The 14,250-nt window shown below is 46.3% G+C and overlaps 1 protein-coding gene across 1 annotated transcript in view; it reads right to left on the reverse strand.

Annotated features, from left to right (window-relative positions):
* The window catches only part of EXT1 (exostosin glycosyltransferase 1), a 169,769-nt gene that overhangs the window by 20,072 nt on the left and 135,447 nt on the right, over positions 1-14,250 (reverse strand). The window contains exons 2-3 of the mRNA XM_013184993.3: positions 4,873-4,966; positions 2,010-2,117 (exon numbers count right to left, since the gene is read on the reverse strand). Coding sequence (XP_013040447.3) covers positions 2,010-2,117; positions 4,873-4,966 — 202 coding nt within the window. The remainder of the gene's footprint in view (positions 1-2,009; positions 2,118-4,872; positions 4,967-14,250) is intronic.

A 14,250-nucleotide genomic window follows, 5' to 3' on the forward strand; every position in this document is an offset into this window, starting at 1 on the left:
TTGCATGTGTGCTACATGTGAGAGCAGGAAGTGAAATCAATACTCTTGTGCTGCTCTGGCCCCTGAGCGTGAAGGCCGCTGTGCCAGCGAAGGTTACTGCAAGAAGTTCAGGTTTTACAGACCAGCCTGTGCCCGCGAGTGCCTGCAAACACGGTGCCAAGGTTTAAAAAAAGCCTCGGTGCCTGCTCTGTTGCAACAGCTGGAAAGGAAAATCAGGGCTCCCATTTTAACTGCATTTGCTTATTAGTTATTAATCTACTTGTCCAGAAAGACAGGTGGGGAAAATGATGTATTAATACTAATCTGGCAGGATTACGCTGGAATTACTAGAACTGGATGACGTCTTAATAAAAGGTCATTTCAGTAATAAGTGGGGGAAAGAAAAAAACCACCCCACAAAAATAAACGCAGAAAGGCTGGGTTAAGCTCTCCTAGCGCTATGATGAGGAGAATATGCAAATAAAAACATCCGAGCTGCTCTAAAACAGGAAATGAAAAACTGTAACATAACAAAAACATTTCCCAGAGCAGACATTCAGGCCCTCTGCCAGCTCTTTAAAAACACTGTTAATAATGGTGCAGTAGCTGTTCAATATGGAAGCAGCTGTGAGGAGAACGGATGGCATGTTACCGGAAAGCGTGAAGATCAGCAAATTATTATGATTTAAAGGGAGAAATAATCTTGCTCGGAAAAACATGCTGTCCATGAAAGCAAAAATCAAATTTCTGTTTTTTTTTTTTTTTTTTTTTTTAAATTGCAGATTGTGTCTCATTGATGGCAACAGGTAGCACTTCGCAAGGCTTGCTAGGCCAGCTCTTTACGAATATTTACATCTTCAGACAAATAAGAAGGCATCTAAGGAGATTTTTAAAGGTACTTCAACTTTTGTGTGCTAACACACCTTTGAATACTTCTCTCCATGGATGGCAATAGCTTGCCACTTCAGAAATGAACTAAATTTAGTAATAACAAAACCGTTCTTACTGTGGGATAAGCCAGTGTGCACTACTGCACAGTGTGCACTACTGCACAGTGTGCACTGCGGACAACTACCCTAAAGCTGTAAAATCCATTTTTTTTGAAAAAAAATAAAGTTTGAAACGTTGCTGTCTCCCTACAAAAACATTTTCAAGAGGTCAGGAAGCACATCAGTGGTGCTGACACAGAAATGACTAGATAGGAGACGCACAGCAATTTGGTGGCTATTCCAGATCTCGTGGATCTCAGCTTCACGCTGGGCGATGGCATTTCAGCAAATGCTGCTGTGGGGAAACCAATTTTTCAAGAACTTTTCCTAATATCCATTTCTCTCCATACCTTGAAAAAAAAAACAGGTCTGCCAGGGAAATAGAAGAAAAACTCTAGTGAATTTAAACACAAAAGCAGATGCTGAAGGTAAGCAGGGCATTTCGAATTCCTTAGCTCACTTTTGTTGCATGATCTCAGGGAGATTAACAATCAAGCGATGTGACCACTGCTTCAGAAAGACAAAGATGTCTTTCTGAAGACATCTTTCAAAAAGATCTTCTTCAAAAAGGTTCTGCTTCCACAAAACTGTTAGGCACTAACAGGGCCTGAGACGAGACCCCTTTGCCTGAGTGAGGAGCCCCGTCAGCCCCTTCCAGCCAGATACACGGCACTGGTAGAGCCCCGAGATCCAACGTTTTTTGAAGGACGGGAGCAAAAATGGCCTTCAGAAGTCTTCTCCCTCATGGCAGCACCAGTTTGGGACAGCCCTGCCTCAGAGAGGGATCCAGGCGCTCCCCACCAGAGGAAAAATGAAGAAGCCTCCTGCGTTCAAGCACGCGGCCTGGTGGCTGCAATGACCTTCAGGTCAGGCCGTGAATGATGTCACGTTAAATGAGTTCATCGCCGGCGTGACACAGACAATCCCTTCATGATAAAAATTCTTTTACAGCCCTGACCTTTCGGATTCATCTTCCCCGTCCATTTAGACGGCGGCGGCAATAATCAACCGATCTGCTGAAGGCCGCCGTCTTTTTCTTACCTGTAATAGCAATCTCTCATCCCCGATGACGGCAGCCTGCTTCCAATCAATCACTTCCGAGAAGGGCAGCTCCCATCCATTGCTGAGCATCACGGGCACGCAGGCGGCCTGCGCACAGAGCCATCGCACTCGTTAGTGGGCTTACCCATGGCTGGCCAACAATTAGCACAAGCCTCAAGGCTCACGCCAACGCCATTCCCGTTTTCCGCACCGGTTCTGCCCCAGCGCTCGCGCCACGCCGTCAGGAGGCAAGGCAATATGGCAAAGAAGCCAGAGCCCACAGCCAGAACGTTCACCGCTTTCCAGTTGGGGCTTATTCAGATTCAGCAAAAGGCGGGGTTTGCGTGGAGAGAGGCATTTGAAAGCCGGTGCTTATGCTGACGGATGAGGACAGGGCTGTTAAAATTCTGTAAATATAACCCTGGAGAATTTAATACAAAATGACTGCCTTCTTCGCTGCTTTGTGAACCATTCAGCAGGGAGCTAGCTCCCTCAATTTTTATAATATGTTGTAAGACAACCCTACAGAAAATATATATCAAATTTAATTCCAGAGCACTTCTTCCACCAAGGAGGAGTGAATTCCCCATCCTGTTTGATATCAGCTCTCTGAACAGAGGCAACTGCACAAACACAACCCATCCGTCACCACCTGTCTACAAAAATAATAATTGCTTTCTGTCTTAAAACAAACAAAACGCATGTAAGTTTAGTATCTATTTCTCACCAGTATGGTTTGTCTAAATTACTTTATCTTTTACGAGTCGTGCAAGTTCCTTTGCACTGAGAGCAAGTTTGCGAATGTTCAGTAAATAGTGCAGTATTTCCATAAACAAACGATTGCCACTGCATTCTGGTCGGCTGGATGACAGTCTAAGATCCCAGCCAAAAGCCTGTTGAAGTGATGAAAGAACCTATTACCAGAGGATCGGCATCAGCTCGTGCTCCGGTTCTTTTTCTTTTGGATCAAGCCAAGCTTGCGTGCTCTGAATCTGGCCTAGACTGGGGTCTCCCCCCCCCCCCGTACCTCCTGAAAGGTAGCATGAAGGGGAACTTTTCGGACTGCTCTACCTTCCTTTGTAACATATATTACACAGAGGATCTTAGACTAGTCACGTCTCTGCATTACAGCAGTGCTTACGATGTGCAAAGAACTGTGATCTTCTGCAAGGAAATGACATTAGCGCATGAAAAAAGCCAAGCAGAAAACACTTAGCAATGTGTTTTCATGTTTAAAACATTCCACTAATGTGGATTATGTCTTTCAACATGCCCTGCAGCCAGACAAAAATTGGGAATTCATCATAATCAGTGTATACTGCTGCTAGCCTGGTAGGAAAATCCTCAATGCCTGCATTTTATCATGGTCGACCTGGAGCCTCCAAGTTCTGTACGGTGAGGTATGCTCTTTGCTATCTGCTCCCGAGACGATTTATCTAACAGCAGCTACATGACTGGTGGCCTACTCAGGAAAAGAGCTGAGCAGTGCTTTTTGGAAGGATCTGAAGACGCTTGTCATCCCAAAGAAGCTGGTCCCACTTCTTCCTCTGAAGAGGCTGGGGAAGGAACAGCACTCGCGGGCTATTTACCTTCTGCTAGGGAACTGACAGCCCAGAACTTGGATCTCCAGCAGATGTGGGGTTCAGTGGCTAAACCTAAGTGTCCAGTGCATTTGAGATGCTCTAGGATATCCAAGCCACCTATCCACAGCTGGCAGATGTGACAGAACCTCATGGGAGACCTGAACCCCTGGGGAAAAGCCCCAGAAAACCAGAAGGGTACCTCCAGGCTTCAAAAATGACATCATACACCTAAATTTGGGTACCCGAATCCTGCTCTGCATTACGGGAAACAATGCCCTGTCATCGCAGCGGGGACATTTTGTGGGTGATGAAGAAAAGTGTTGTGATGACATTCAGCTTTACTGCCAATGCTGGGACACCTCCCAAATGGCAGAAAGACATCCGAAGGCAGGGCCCTGTAAGGTGTCCTCATTTGCCTTCTAACCAACACCAAGAAGCTCCCCAGCCTCCCCCTGCCTCGGCTCTGGCTCCCATGTAAATGAAATCCAGATGCAAGTCCCAGAGGGCAGCTGCAGCACCTCCCAAGATGCTCTGTACGGCTGACTGAAGATCCAGGACCCCGGGGATGAGCTGATGTTGGCAAAAAAAAACAAGGTCACGCTGTCTGCAGCTGGCACAGGTCAGTGTCAGGCCCGGGACAGAAACCTGATTGCTGTGCTGCCGCGCCTGGCTGCCACGCGGACTCAAGAGCCCCGTTGTATTGCTCATGCTGGCCAACAGCAAAAAAAAAAAGGGAAACTATTAACCAAAATGCTTTTAAAAGGTGAAGGGGATCTGGGCGCTGTCCCAGACACGCTGCATGCTCCCTACATCCACCTTTATGTGATGCTTCCATCTGGGGTCTACAACCTCTGGGCCACCTTTGGCATGTGCAGCGAGCAGCAATGCAAGAGAGACGATGCAGGTGCGGGTCTGTTTTGGCTAAGTGAAAAGGAAGAGCTACTTCACTGCTCCAGGCCGTACTTGTGGAGGTCAGTGTCTCCCACGGGAAGTCTCACAGCTTGACAAAATAGTGCCCTAGGCTGGTCCAACCTCCCAGCCCCACCACATCCAGGGAAACCCTTTTCCTGGAGGTAACGCAATTCAACCTTCAGATGAGTGCAGTGCCCAGTCCCCCCGGGAAGAAGCTGCCAATTGCTCCAGAAGTATGAATAGAGGCTTTCGCAAAGTGGATTACTGTCCATGAGGGAAATGAAACACATTTCTCTCCTCCCCACCTCCCTGCTATTGCATGCTGAATTGCAGCCAGCACAGGCAGTGCTTTAAGCTGCAGCTCTTACCTGCAAGGCTTCCAGAAACCTGAACGAGCCAAGCCTGCGGCCACGGGGAACCAGACAGAAAGTGGCATTGTGCAGCATTTCACGGTAATCATACCTAACAAGAACAGGGGAGAAAAGACAAAATTCAATTAGCGGCGAGTCCTAGAGTAACTGGGCATGAAAATGCAAACAGCTGTTGAGCCACGTCTGGATAAAATCATCTCTGACCAGGACGGCTCTCCACCAGGTTAACCACCTCCCTGTGTGCACACGTGTGCGTGCACGTGTGTGACCATCGTGCTCGCTCCTCTTTGGTCACCCCAAGGAGCAGCCACCATGGGAGACGGCTGGGACAGCAGCAATGAAACCGAGAACGAAGGGAATAATTCCACCTTTGCAAAAATCAGCCATGTCTGTGTAAGTAGGTGTGCATGAATTCTAACAATAAACTTACATTAAATGCCTTTATACCCAAAGCATCGTCACCGCACCCCTGTGAATCTGATTTCTACTCAGATTTAGTCCGAGTCACGCATAACCGTGTTCATTTCCGCGTAAGGGGTTTGTACAAAGCAAAAAATATTCAAACTCTGCCACACAAATCTTCCCTTATCAACCAGGCACTGACAAAGGGAAGGGGCCACAATGACTCTCTAGGTGGCTATTGTCAAGTGTGGTGAGAGGAGAAGGAGGGATAAACTGCTTTGGCAGCCAAATTTTGGCAATTAACCACATAGCTGCAATGACCCCTGCTCCCCTGAATTACATCTTTAAGATACTTCTGTTTATTCCCCCGATTCCATCAATCACTACAAAACCATTTACCAAAAAAACCCCATCAGATCCTAACAGTTTCCAGCCAGTTATTAGCTAATTGTACTTCTGGCAAACCTGTACAACTGCAAATGGCATTGGCCTCGCTGGAACGCTCAGCCTGAGACAAAAGGCTCAGGATTAAACACCCCTCCTTTCTGAGGGGTTTCCTTAACTCTGGAGACAGATATTATTTTGACACTAACTTGTGACACCGACATTTCCTAACACTAAAGATCTAATTTAATCATAGCCTGCAGGCACTGCAAGTTTTTTGCATTTGTGTATATGGATATGGATATATATGTATGTATATGATTACACTTTTATATATAAAAAACTCCAGATCTATGTTTGTATTCTCACCCAGGCCAGACAGATGGGAGTAAGCCAATTTTCAATTATAAGCTCCGTCTTTAGGAAGAGACATCTTGCAAAGGCCCATTTGCTTAAACAAGCGTGTACAACTAATTTGCACAAGAAAAGGTCACTGTGAATGGATTAAGATTATCTCCACTGAGAGTAAAATAAAAGCCCTCGCTGCATTAATTAAAACTACAAAACAGACTTCAAAGTACATTTTCTAAAATCGTATCCCAACTTTGGTTAAAACACACATATATATATCCCATGTGAGTGGCAGTAATTTCCTTTTCTCGGTGTGGGACATTGATCGGCACCTAAAGTCTCAGCTCAACATTCAGCAGTGACACAGCACATGGGGGAAAACATTCAGAAACTGGAATGCAAAAAAAACCCACCCTTGCCATTTTTAAGCATTCATTTTCGCATAGTAGGTCTGAGACTCATTGCTTTTACTGTATATTGTATGACAGAAAATCTTAATAAATACCAAAAATAGCATACCCCGTAGGGCTAAAATACACCAGTCATAACTCCTGTATAACTCCTGTGACTGGCGTATTCTAATGATAGCTATCAATAGCTAGCTAAAAATGTAAAATCCTGTTAATACCCCGGAATGCAACAATATCCACAAAACGTCAATGGCAGAATCAGAGCACAAAGGAAAAGCAGAGGCCGAGGTCGGTGGAAGTGAGACTTCCATATGTCAGCGAGGTTTTATATCGGGCCCTCTTTCTTTCATATCTGATTTGCTGGTATGAATATAGATTTTCGAAAGAAAATAAAAGGATTTTGTAGACTATTTCCCAGCCGAAAACCAGTTAGGATCTTGCTCCTGTTTGTGCCTTTTAAAGCCGAACCTGTGATTTATTGCTTAGCTCTGGAATAGCATGGTTCATGGTCATCAAGCAATTTATCTACATCATGCATACAGGGAGAGAGAGCCTCATCCTAACCTTGATGTATGGGCACAAAATTTCCACTCACTTCAGGGAGAACCCGCAAATGTAACACGAGCAGACCCAGAGTAAAGCAAAATCCATCAAGAGACGCTGCAGTTCATGAATTGCACCGACATTCTTCTCAGGGACAAATTTCTCTGCAATTTCAACCTAAATCTTTTAAGGTGACTCAACACCATCTCTGAGCGCAGCGCGAAAGGACTGGTTTCCAGTTTAATTTCCCTCAGCTAACACCCCGGGATGAGGCACCTATTGCTTTGAAACCCTTAAATACAACACACCAATTTTACTACTACTAGTTTGTGGGCAGCACACAAAGCCTGGGGGTACACTGACGTAACTGAAAGAGAGAAGATAGTCCCAGGTGTTTAAATATGGGCTTGGAGAAGACATTAGCTACAAAAGCGTCACGCGGCGAAGGAGCCTACAGGCCGTGAGGTGGACGTGCAGCTTCAGGGCCACCCCAAGGCAGATCTAGAGGTGCTGGCACAAGAGGCCCACAGAAATAAAACCAGCAACAGCACTAAGTATAAAAGGAGGTGTATGGAACGGGGCCAACGGGTGTTACATGCGGGGGCCAACATGTGCTACGGGATGTCGTGAGGCACCAAGGGCCTGGGGCACTGCTGCCCTTCGCCAGGTGCTCAGCCTCTGCCATGGCCCCACAGCATCGCCCCACGTCCAAGGGGCAAAGCTTTGGCTGCCCGGGGAGCTGAGTGCTGCCTTGAAACCAAAAGAGCCCCTCGATTCCAGAGTCCTTCCAGGAGGAGCTACAAATGCAACACAGGGTTTGAGCTTTGTCGGGGAGGGAAAATACGATCAGCAGGGAAAAAATACTGTATTTTTTCCACACAGTCGCCTCACAGCATCTCTGCACTTCCCTTAAATTTGATTTTAAGTGAAGCCAGTGAAATAATCCCTGTGGCTAAAGTTAGGTATCCAAATTCAATCTCTGCTGGACTCGAAACTTCCCCTTCACCTGCAGGGGACAGAAATCAGGGCGGGCCCAGGCACCCACAACAACCGCTGCAGCAGGGAACTCTTCCCTTCAGCGCTGACCTGGTACCTGTGGTAAACGCCAGCATTGCTTCCATCACGGGCTTGACTTCCCCCTGATCTTCACCGACTGATCTCAGCGAGACCTCTGGGAGGCAATCCCAGATGTGAGGGAGGGTTTTCGGGGCCCACCTGCACCTGAGAAACAGGAGCAGCAGCCATCTCCCACAAACCAGCACACCCTCGCTTCTATCGCTTTATCCTGGTGCTTCCCTCAAGGTAGGTTAATCCCCTGGAGCGTTTATTGCAGGAAAAGCTTTGAGAGGAGTCTGCTGCTTTGCTTGGAGGCTATTTATTTCCAAAAGCTCCTGGTTTCTTCGCTTGAAGACGGCATTGGAAGGGGGGCACGCGCTTACTGCTCTTGCTCCGGCACTCCTGCCTGCTGCACGTCCTCACAGAGGTAATGTTTTGCTGCCAATTTTAGGGACAGCTCGGACTGGGCCTCAGCTGCATCATTCACACATGTCAAAATCCAAAATGCGTATGCCTTTAAAGTGACAGTTGGGGTTTTAAAACTAAAATAGCTACTAAAATAGAACTAAAACACAATTAACCCAAAGCTCGCATCCCTCTGTAAGGATCAGCAGTATGTTTTATTAACTTTCAGGTTTCCTTCCACGATGATTAAGTGCACCGCGTTCTCGGCTAATACCTTTTTTAGGCAGCATAAACAAATAGCTCTATTTGTAATCAATTCTAATGTATTCACACTTTAATTGAAATATCCCCTCCCTGCTACCACCCATAGCTGGGAAAACACGGACGGCCCCATCTATCACACAGGTGTAAACACCAAAACGCTGCGCAGGCAATTACCAGGAGGAGAAACGTCGCTCAGCAAAGGGCTCTTACAATTTTAATTTCTTGACCCAACGCATTGTTTCTCCTGCTTCCCACCCACTTTTTTATTTTTCTGGGGTGCCGACCTCGTCCGTCAGCCCGTGGATCAGGCGGCTGCTTGGGATTCCTGGCTCCCCGTTATCCCAAGGCAGGCAGGCGGCGGAGGCTCCGCAGTGACTCAGCCGTGCCACGCATTCCTCCTCACAGCTCAAGCATTTCCCCATGTCACTACACTTCTATAAACGACCCTGGGAAACGTCTGCACTACCGATTTTAATATAAACTGTGCTGTTTATAAAAGCAACAATCGGCATTGTCCAAAAAGAGGTCTGAAAAGATGGCAGGCTGGCACATACGTCCAGCTACTCAGATGTAATGATTATCACCATACTTCATCACAAAGCAGTGTACATATTTTCCTACATAATCCTCTCATCACTGATACGGGACATCATCACCAGCTCCAGTTCACAGATGGACAACCTGAGATAGAGATGACTGCTGGGCAGACCCTGGGAATGCCACCACCAGCGTCCTCGCCTGCCTCCCTCCTCTCCGGTGACACAGCGCACGCCGAAAACCGGCTGTATGGTGCCTCCGTCAGAATTCAGATGGAGGAGAACACAGGAGCAGAAACCAAACTGAATGCGATGGCCTCAACCCAGCAGTATATATTTTAACAGCGCCACACATAATCCATCTTTTGGAAGATGCTGGAGCTCATCTTGGCAGGGAGTATCAGCACATACCGCTGTAGATGTCAGATGGGACTAGAGCTGTTTTTTCCTTCACGAGCCAAAAATTGCTATGGCACTTTACCAAGTATGTCCAGGGCTCCCTCCCTGAGTCTGCAAGCTCACGGACACATGCTGCACCTTCCAAAAGTAGCTGGATCAGCTCAAGTGCTACAACAAAGACAGATATTAAACACCTATAACGCGAGGCTAAATGGCAGAGCGTTCCCTAGTTTTCCAGTATATTAAGTTTCAGCTATTAAGCAATCGGCCAGTTTTCTGTGGGTGATGCTTAATGCAGATGGCTGTGAACTATGGGCTGGAGAGGCTGAAAAGAAACCCACTCTGTCACACAGCGTGTCTCGTTGCTTGGTTTCCATTAAGGTATGCCGGCTTTTAAATAAACTGTCAAGTAAAACTTGGCATTGGAAACACCAAGTGAGTAACTGTCTTTGTAGAAAACCTGACAGCTCAGCTGTGTGTCAGATAGATAGCTGCCTAAGTCGCAGCTCGAAAGGCTAACGCATCCTGCTTGGAAGGGTGCCGTCCCCACAAACTGCTTGCTTTGGGATTTACGGCCACGCGATGCTTTCGGGTGATCTTAGTGCTGGTTAGCAGGCTACTGGCTGACAGTTCATTTCCCTCTCCATAAGTGCTGGTTCTGGAATTAGAAAGTTTGGAGGTGCAAAAACATAATTGGAAAACTTTTTTTTTTCCCTGCTTAAAGGGCTAATTGATTTCACAGGTGTTTAATTATCATTTGCTGTGAGATAATACCTTGTAGTGCGATAAAAAATGGATTTAATTTTCGAGTGCTTGCAAAACCATTGCCAAAGCCAAGTTAGAGCTAAAGCTAGATAATTATTCTATAAATCAAACACACTGCCTCCTTTCTTTGAAAATTTTAATACTTGGCTATAATGATATCTGACGACCTTGAAACTAACATAAAAAGGATTTTCTTGCCAAGTGCTGACAGGCAGCCATTGGAGTATTTCTTTCAGCCTGGTTCATTACCGGAGATGCAGCCAGCCATGCTGCCCCGGCTGCAGGAGGGATGCTACGGTCTGAGTACGGTGGCAGCGTGCACGAACAGCGCTCTCGGCACACAGGTAACACATGGGTGCAATTACGAGAATGGGCTGGGACTGAAAATGCTGCAGAATTCATGAAAGTGCTGCAAAATGCTGCTAGGCCCAGCAACGGACACGAAACTTTGCAAACGTTCAGCAGCTCACGTCAAGGTACAAATGTTTTCTCCTTTCTGTGCAAGGAACCGTGCCAGCACCTCCTTTTAGTTCAGAGGGCCGGATTAACAAAGAAGAACAGGCAAGTACAGTTTTTGGTTTAATGTGCTGACAAAGGAGCTTTGTTACAGTTAGGATGGACAGTAGCCATTGAAATCTAAATCATCTTTAAAGTCTTCAGTGGCATCGCAGTTGTATTCAGTTCACTTCCACGTTATGCACAGAAACATTAGGATCCGCAAGGCGTTGAAGTCAACGCACATTCTAACAAATACAAAACGCTTTAACGATTTTTCAGCATGAGACTGTCTAAATATATACGCAGAAGGCACTGTATATTTATAAGACTCATGCAAAGCACGCATGAGGCTCAGACTGCCAAATGCTGGCCAACAGGCTCGTATAGCGCGGTAGCGACGCAACCTAGGACGAGTAGGATTAAGCAGGAGCAAATATTTTCTCACCAGCATAACTCGATATTTAAGGATAACTGCTTATTTAACAAATGTACCCAAATGAGTCTGGTGGGAGGTGTCCCTGCCCATGGCAGGGGGTTGGAACTGGGTGATCTTTAAGGTCCCTTCCAACCCAAACCATTCTGTCATTCAAAGCTGCTGGACAAGGTGAAGACCAACCTTTCCTTCAACAACAGATTACGCCAACACTTTGCATTACTACGGTGCCTCCACCTCGCTATTTTTCCAGAGATCACAGAGCCCTTTTTGAATATTTTAATGTAAAGCACCTCGGCACATCGGTGGGAGAACAAAGCGGCATTTCCATCTCACTGATGGGGAAGCTGGCACGGGGCTGTGGCGCAGCAGGCCACGCACACCGTGGGGAGAGCTCCAACATCTCCTAAACCCTGAACCTTGGCTCCAGCTGCTGAGCCATCTTCCCCAGCATTTGCATCGAGAAACGCGGAATTAAGTTGAAAGTAATATCCAACTCCCGACAGTGTGCTTTGGCATTTTGACAGAGAGCCCATTTTTAAAATTGGGGATATTATGTTCTCTCTTTTGCGGACTGAATTCGTTAGGCTTCAGCCTTCTCCTAGCAGTGAAGCAGCATCAAACACTTGGCCTAGATCGCCCCAGCTGGCCCAATATCTGACCTCAAATGCTCTAATAGTCCAGCTGCGAACATCTTTGAGGTAATTTCCCACTGCAAAACCAGTTTTCTTATTGATTTCTTTTCTAACTTAAAAAAAAAAAAAAGGAAAGAAAGAAAAAAAAAAGCCTACTACTGGGATTGTAGTTATTAAAGCATCAGTTTGGATTAAAGACCCAAACAAAGAAAAATCCATACTGCATTTTCTGAACAAAGGAACAAATCTTAGCTCATCTGCCTCCCAGCCTCATTTTGAGATTACAGGACATACCTGAGAGCCTCCAAGTGCAGAGAAAAGAAAGGCGCTTTGTGAGACCTCTCACCTGCCAACACCTGCAGGCTCTGAAGCCAATGATTCCCTGCTGTCTACCAAAAATAAAGGCTTCCAAATCTTTCTTAATTATTTTTAAATAGCTCTTTATTGAAAAGTTGAGGTAAAAAAATGCTAGAGGATCGGTTTTCTAGAGTTTCATCCTTCGGTATCTGGGGTTACTGAGTGTTTTAACTAGCCTATAAATGGCTGATCATACCAAAAAGGCCTGCACGTGAAAATAAGGATAAAACCAGGGCTCTGCCCCCAGTTATGCCACAGTTCAGTAACTGGGCCCACCAGAGCCTCCCGGCATGAAGGGCGCCATCCTCTCCATTCAGCTCCTGCAGGGTTTGGACAGGACCAGCGGGACAGCGGAGAAAGTGCAAAGCACTGAGGTCTGAATTAGAAGGGGTGACTGTTTCTATTCTTGCTTTGAATGTTTGGCTGAGCTCTTTACCGAACGTTTTAAACTACTCCTTATGAGGCTTATCATTTTCTATTCAGCTCCACAGATTTTCCCATTACGGCTATCGAGCTCCTAAGTGGCTTGTTGGCATCTTTAAAAGTTATAGTCCTCTAGCTGCAGCGTCTAAAAATGGAAAGCAGAGATGATGTGCAATACCAGCTCTAATTATGCGGGAGTTCATTCCTATGAATGACTAGATTTGTTTCCAAAAAAAAAAAAGAGGGACTTCATACAGGAACTGCTGGCACAGCCCCACGTCGTCTAGGCACGCTGACCCAAAATGTGACCATGCTTGGAGGCAAAATTAGTTCAGCAAATCCATGGAACAACTTTGAATGACAAAGAGAAGCGATTTATTTTTACTCGTAAGAAGTCAGCTGCAGCTTAGTCCCTATGAGTGGCAACACCACAACAGATCCAGATATGTCAATATTTAGGTTGTTTCTTAGTTCTCACGTTTGCCTTTATCTCAGGATCTCAAAGTATTTTATTTCTTTTTTTATAAATGAGGTAAACGCACCTTAAAAATAGGACAAGGACACCAACTAGGAACAAAAAGAAAACCCTAATTCTGTGTGCTTTGATTTTTTAGCTCTGAACTCTAGGGTGAAACCTCAGCACTGCTACAGTCCAGGGGGGTTTCCAGTGATGGACAGCGGGCTCTGATCTTCTGAACTTAATGAAGAGCAACTTCTTCAACAAACCAGCGCAGGGGCGTGAAATACAGAAGGGCAGGAAAGTCAGCAAATGTATTTCCTATTGCAGTTAACGCTGACTATTAAAATCATTTTATTTTTCTAATAGAGAAAGCAGGAGATAGCGGGAAGAAAAATATGAATGCGCTGATAGCTGTTTTCCAGAGATGCCTCCCATTCCTGCCCTTGGTGTTGCTTACACAAAGCTAAATCAGGCCATCCTACGAACTGGGGCCGCGCTCCTCAGAGGAGCTGTGATGTGATCCGTCACTCAGCAGACCTGCTCCTCCTCTGTGCTCACTTATTGCTGCTGACTTAGTAAATCAAAAGGTAAGTTTCCTATTATTTGCTCTTCTCAGCAAAAAAGGCAGCTAGGAGAAGAGCAAAGTTCCTCTGCATCACCGAGTCCCCTTCGGAGCAGGACTCCTCCCTCCCTCCCGAGCCAGAGCAAAAGGCGAGCTGCATGCGATTCGGTGTGTGCTTGGAACTGCAGCTGGCTTTCCTTAGGCTGTTTTGACCTTTTGCTGGGCTGTTTATGCAGCCCCGGTGGTCTTCAGTTGACATTACACCGCATCTGGGGAGTTACATTCGGCCAATGTGGCTGGGGAGGGTGGCACGCACACCCCCCATGGTGGCACACGGGACTTCTGGGTCTCAGCTTGGGAATGCAAAACCATTGTCTAAAACTCCCACAGGCACCTGCACGCACACCTCCACGTACGTACTTTTGCACTATTTACAGAGGCTTCCATCTGGAAACCAGCACGTGCATACCCTTCTCTCACCTCACCCTGCCT

Source organism: Anser cygnoides, chromosome 2 (assembly GCF_040182565.1).
Source record: "Anser cygnoides isolate HZ-2024a breed goose chromosome 2, Taihu_goose_T2T_genome, whole genome shotgun sequence".
NCBI lineage: Eukaryota > Metazoa > Chordata > Aves > Anseriformes > Anatidae > Anser > Anser cygnoides.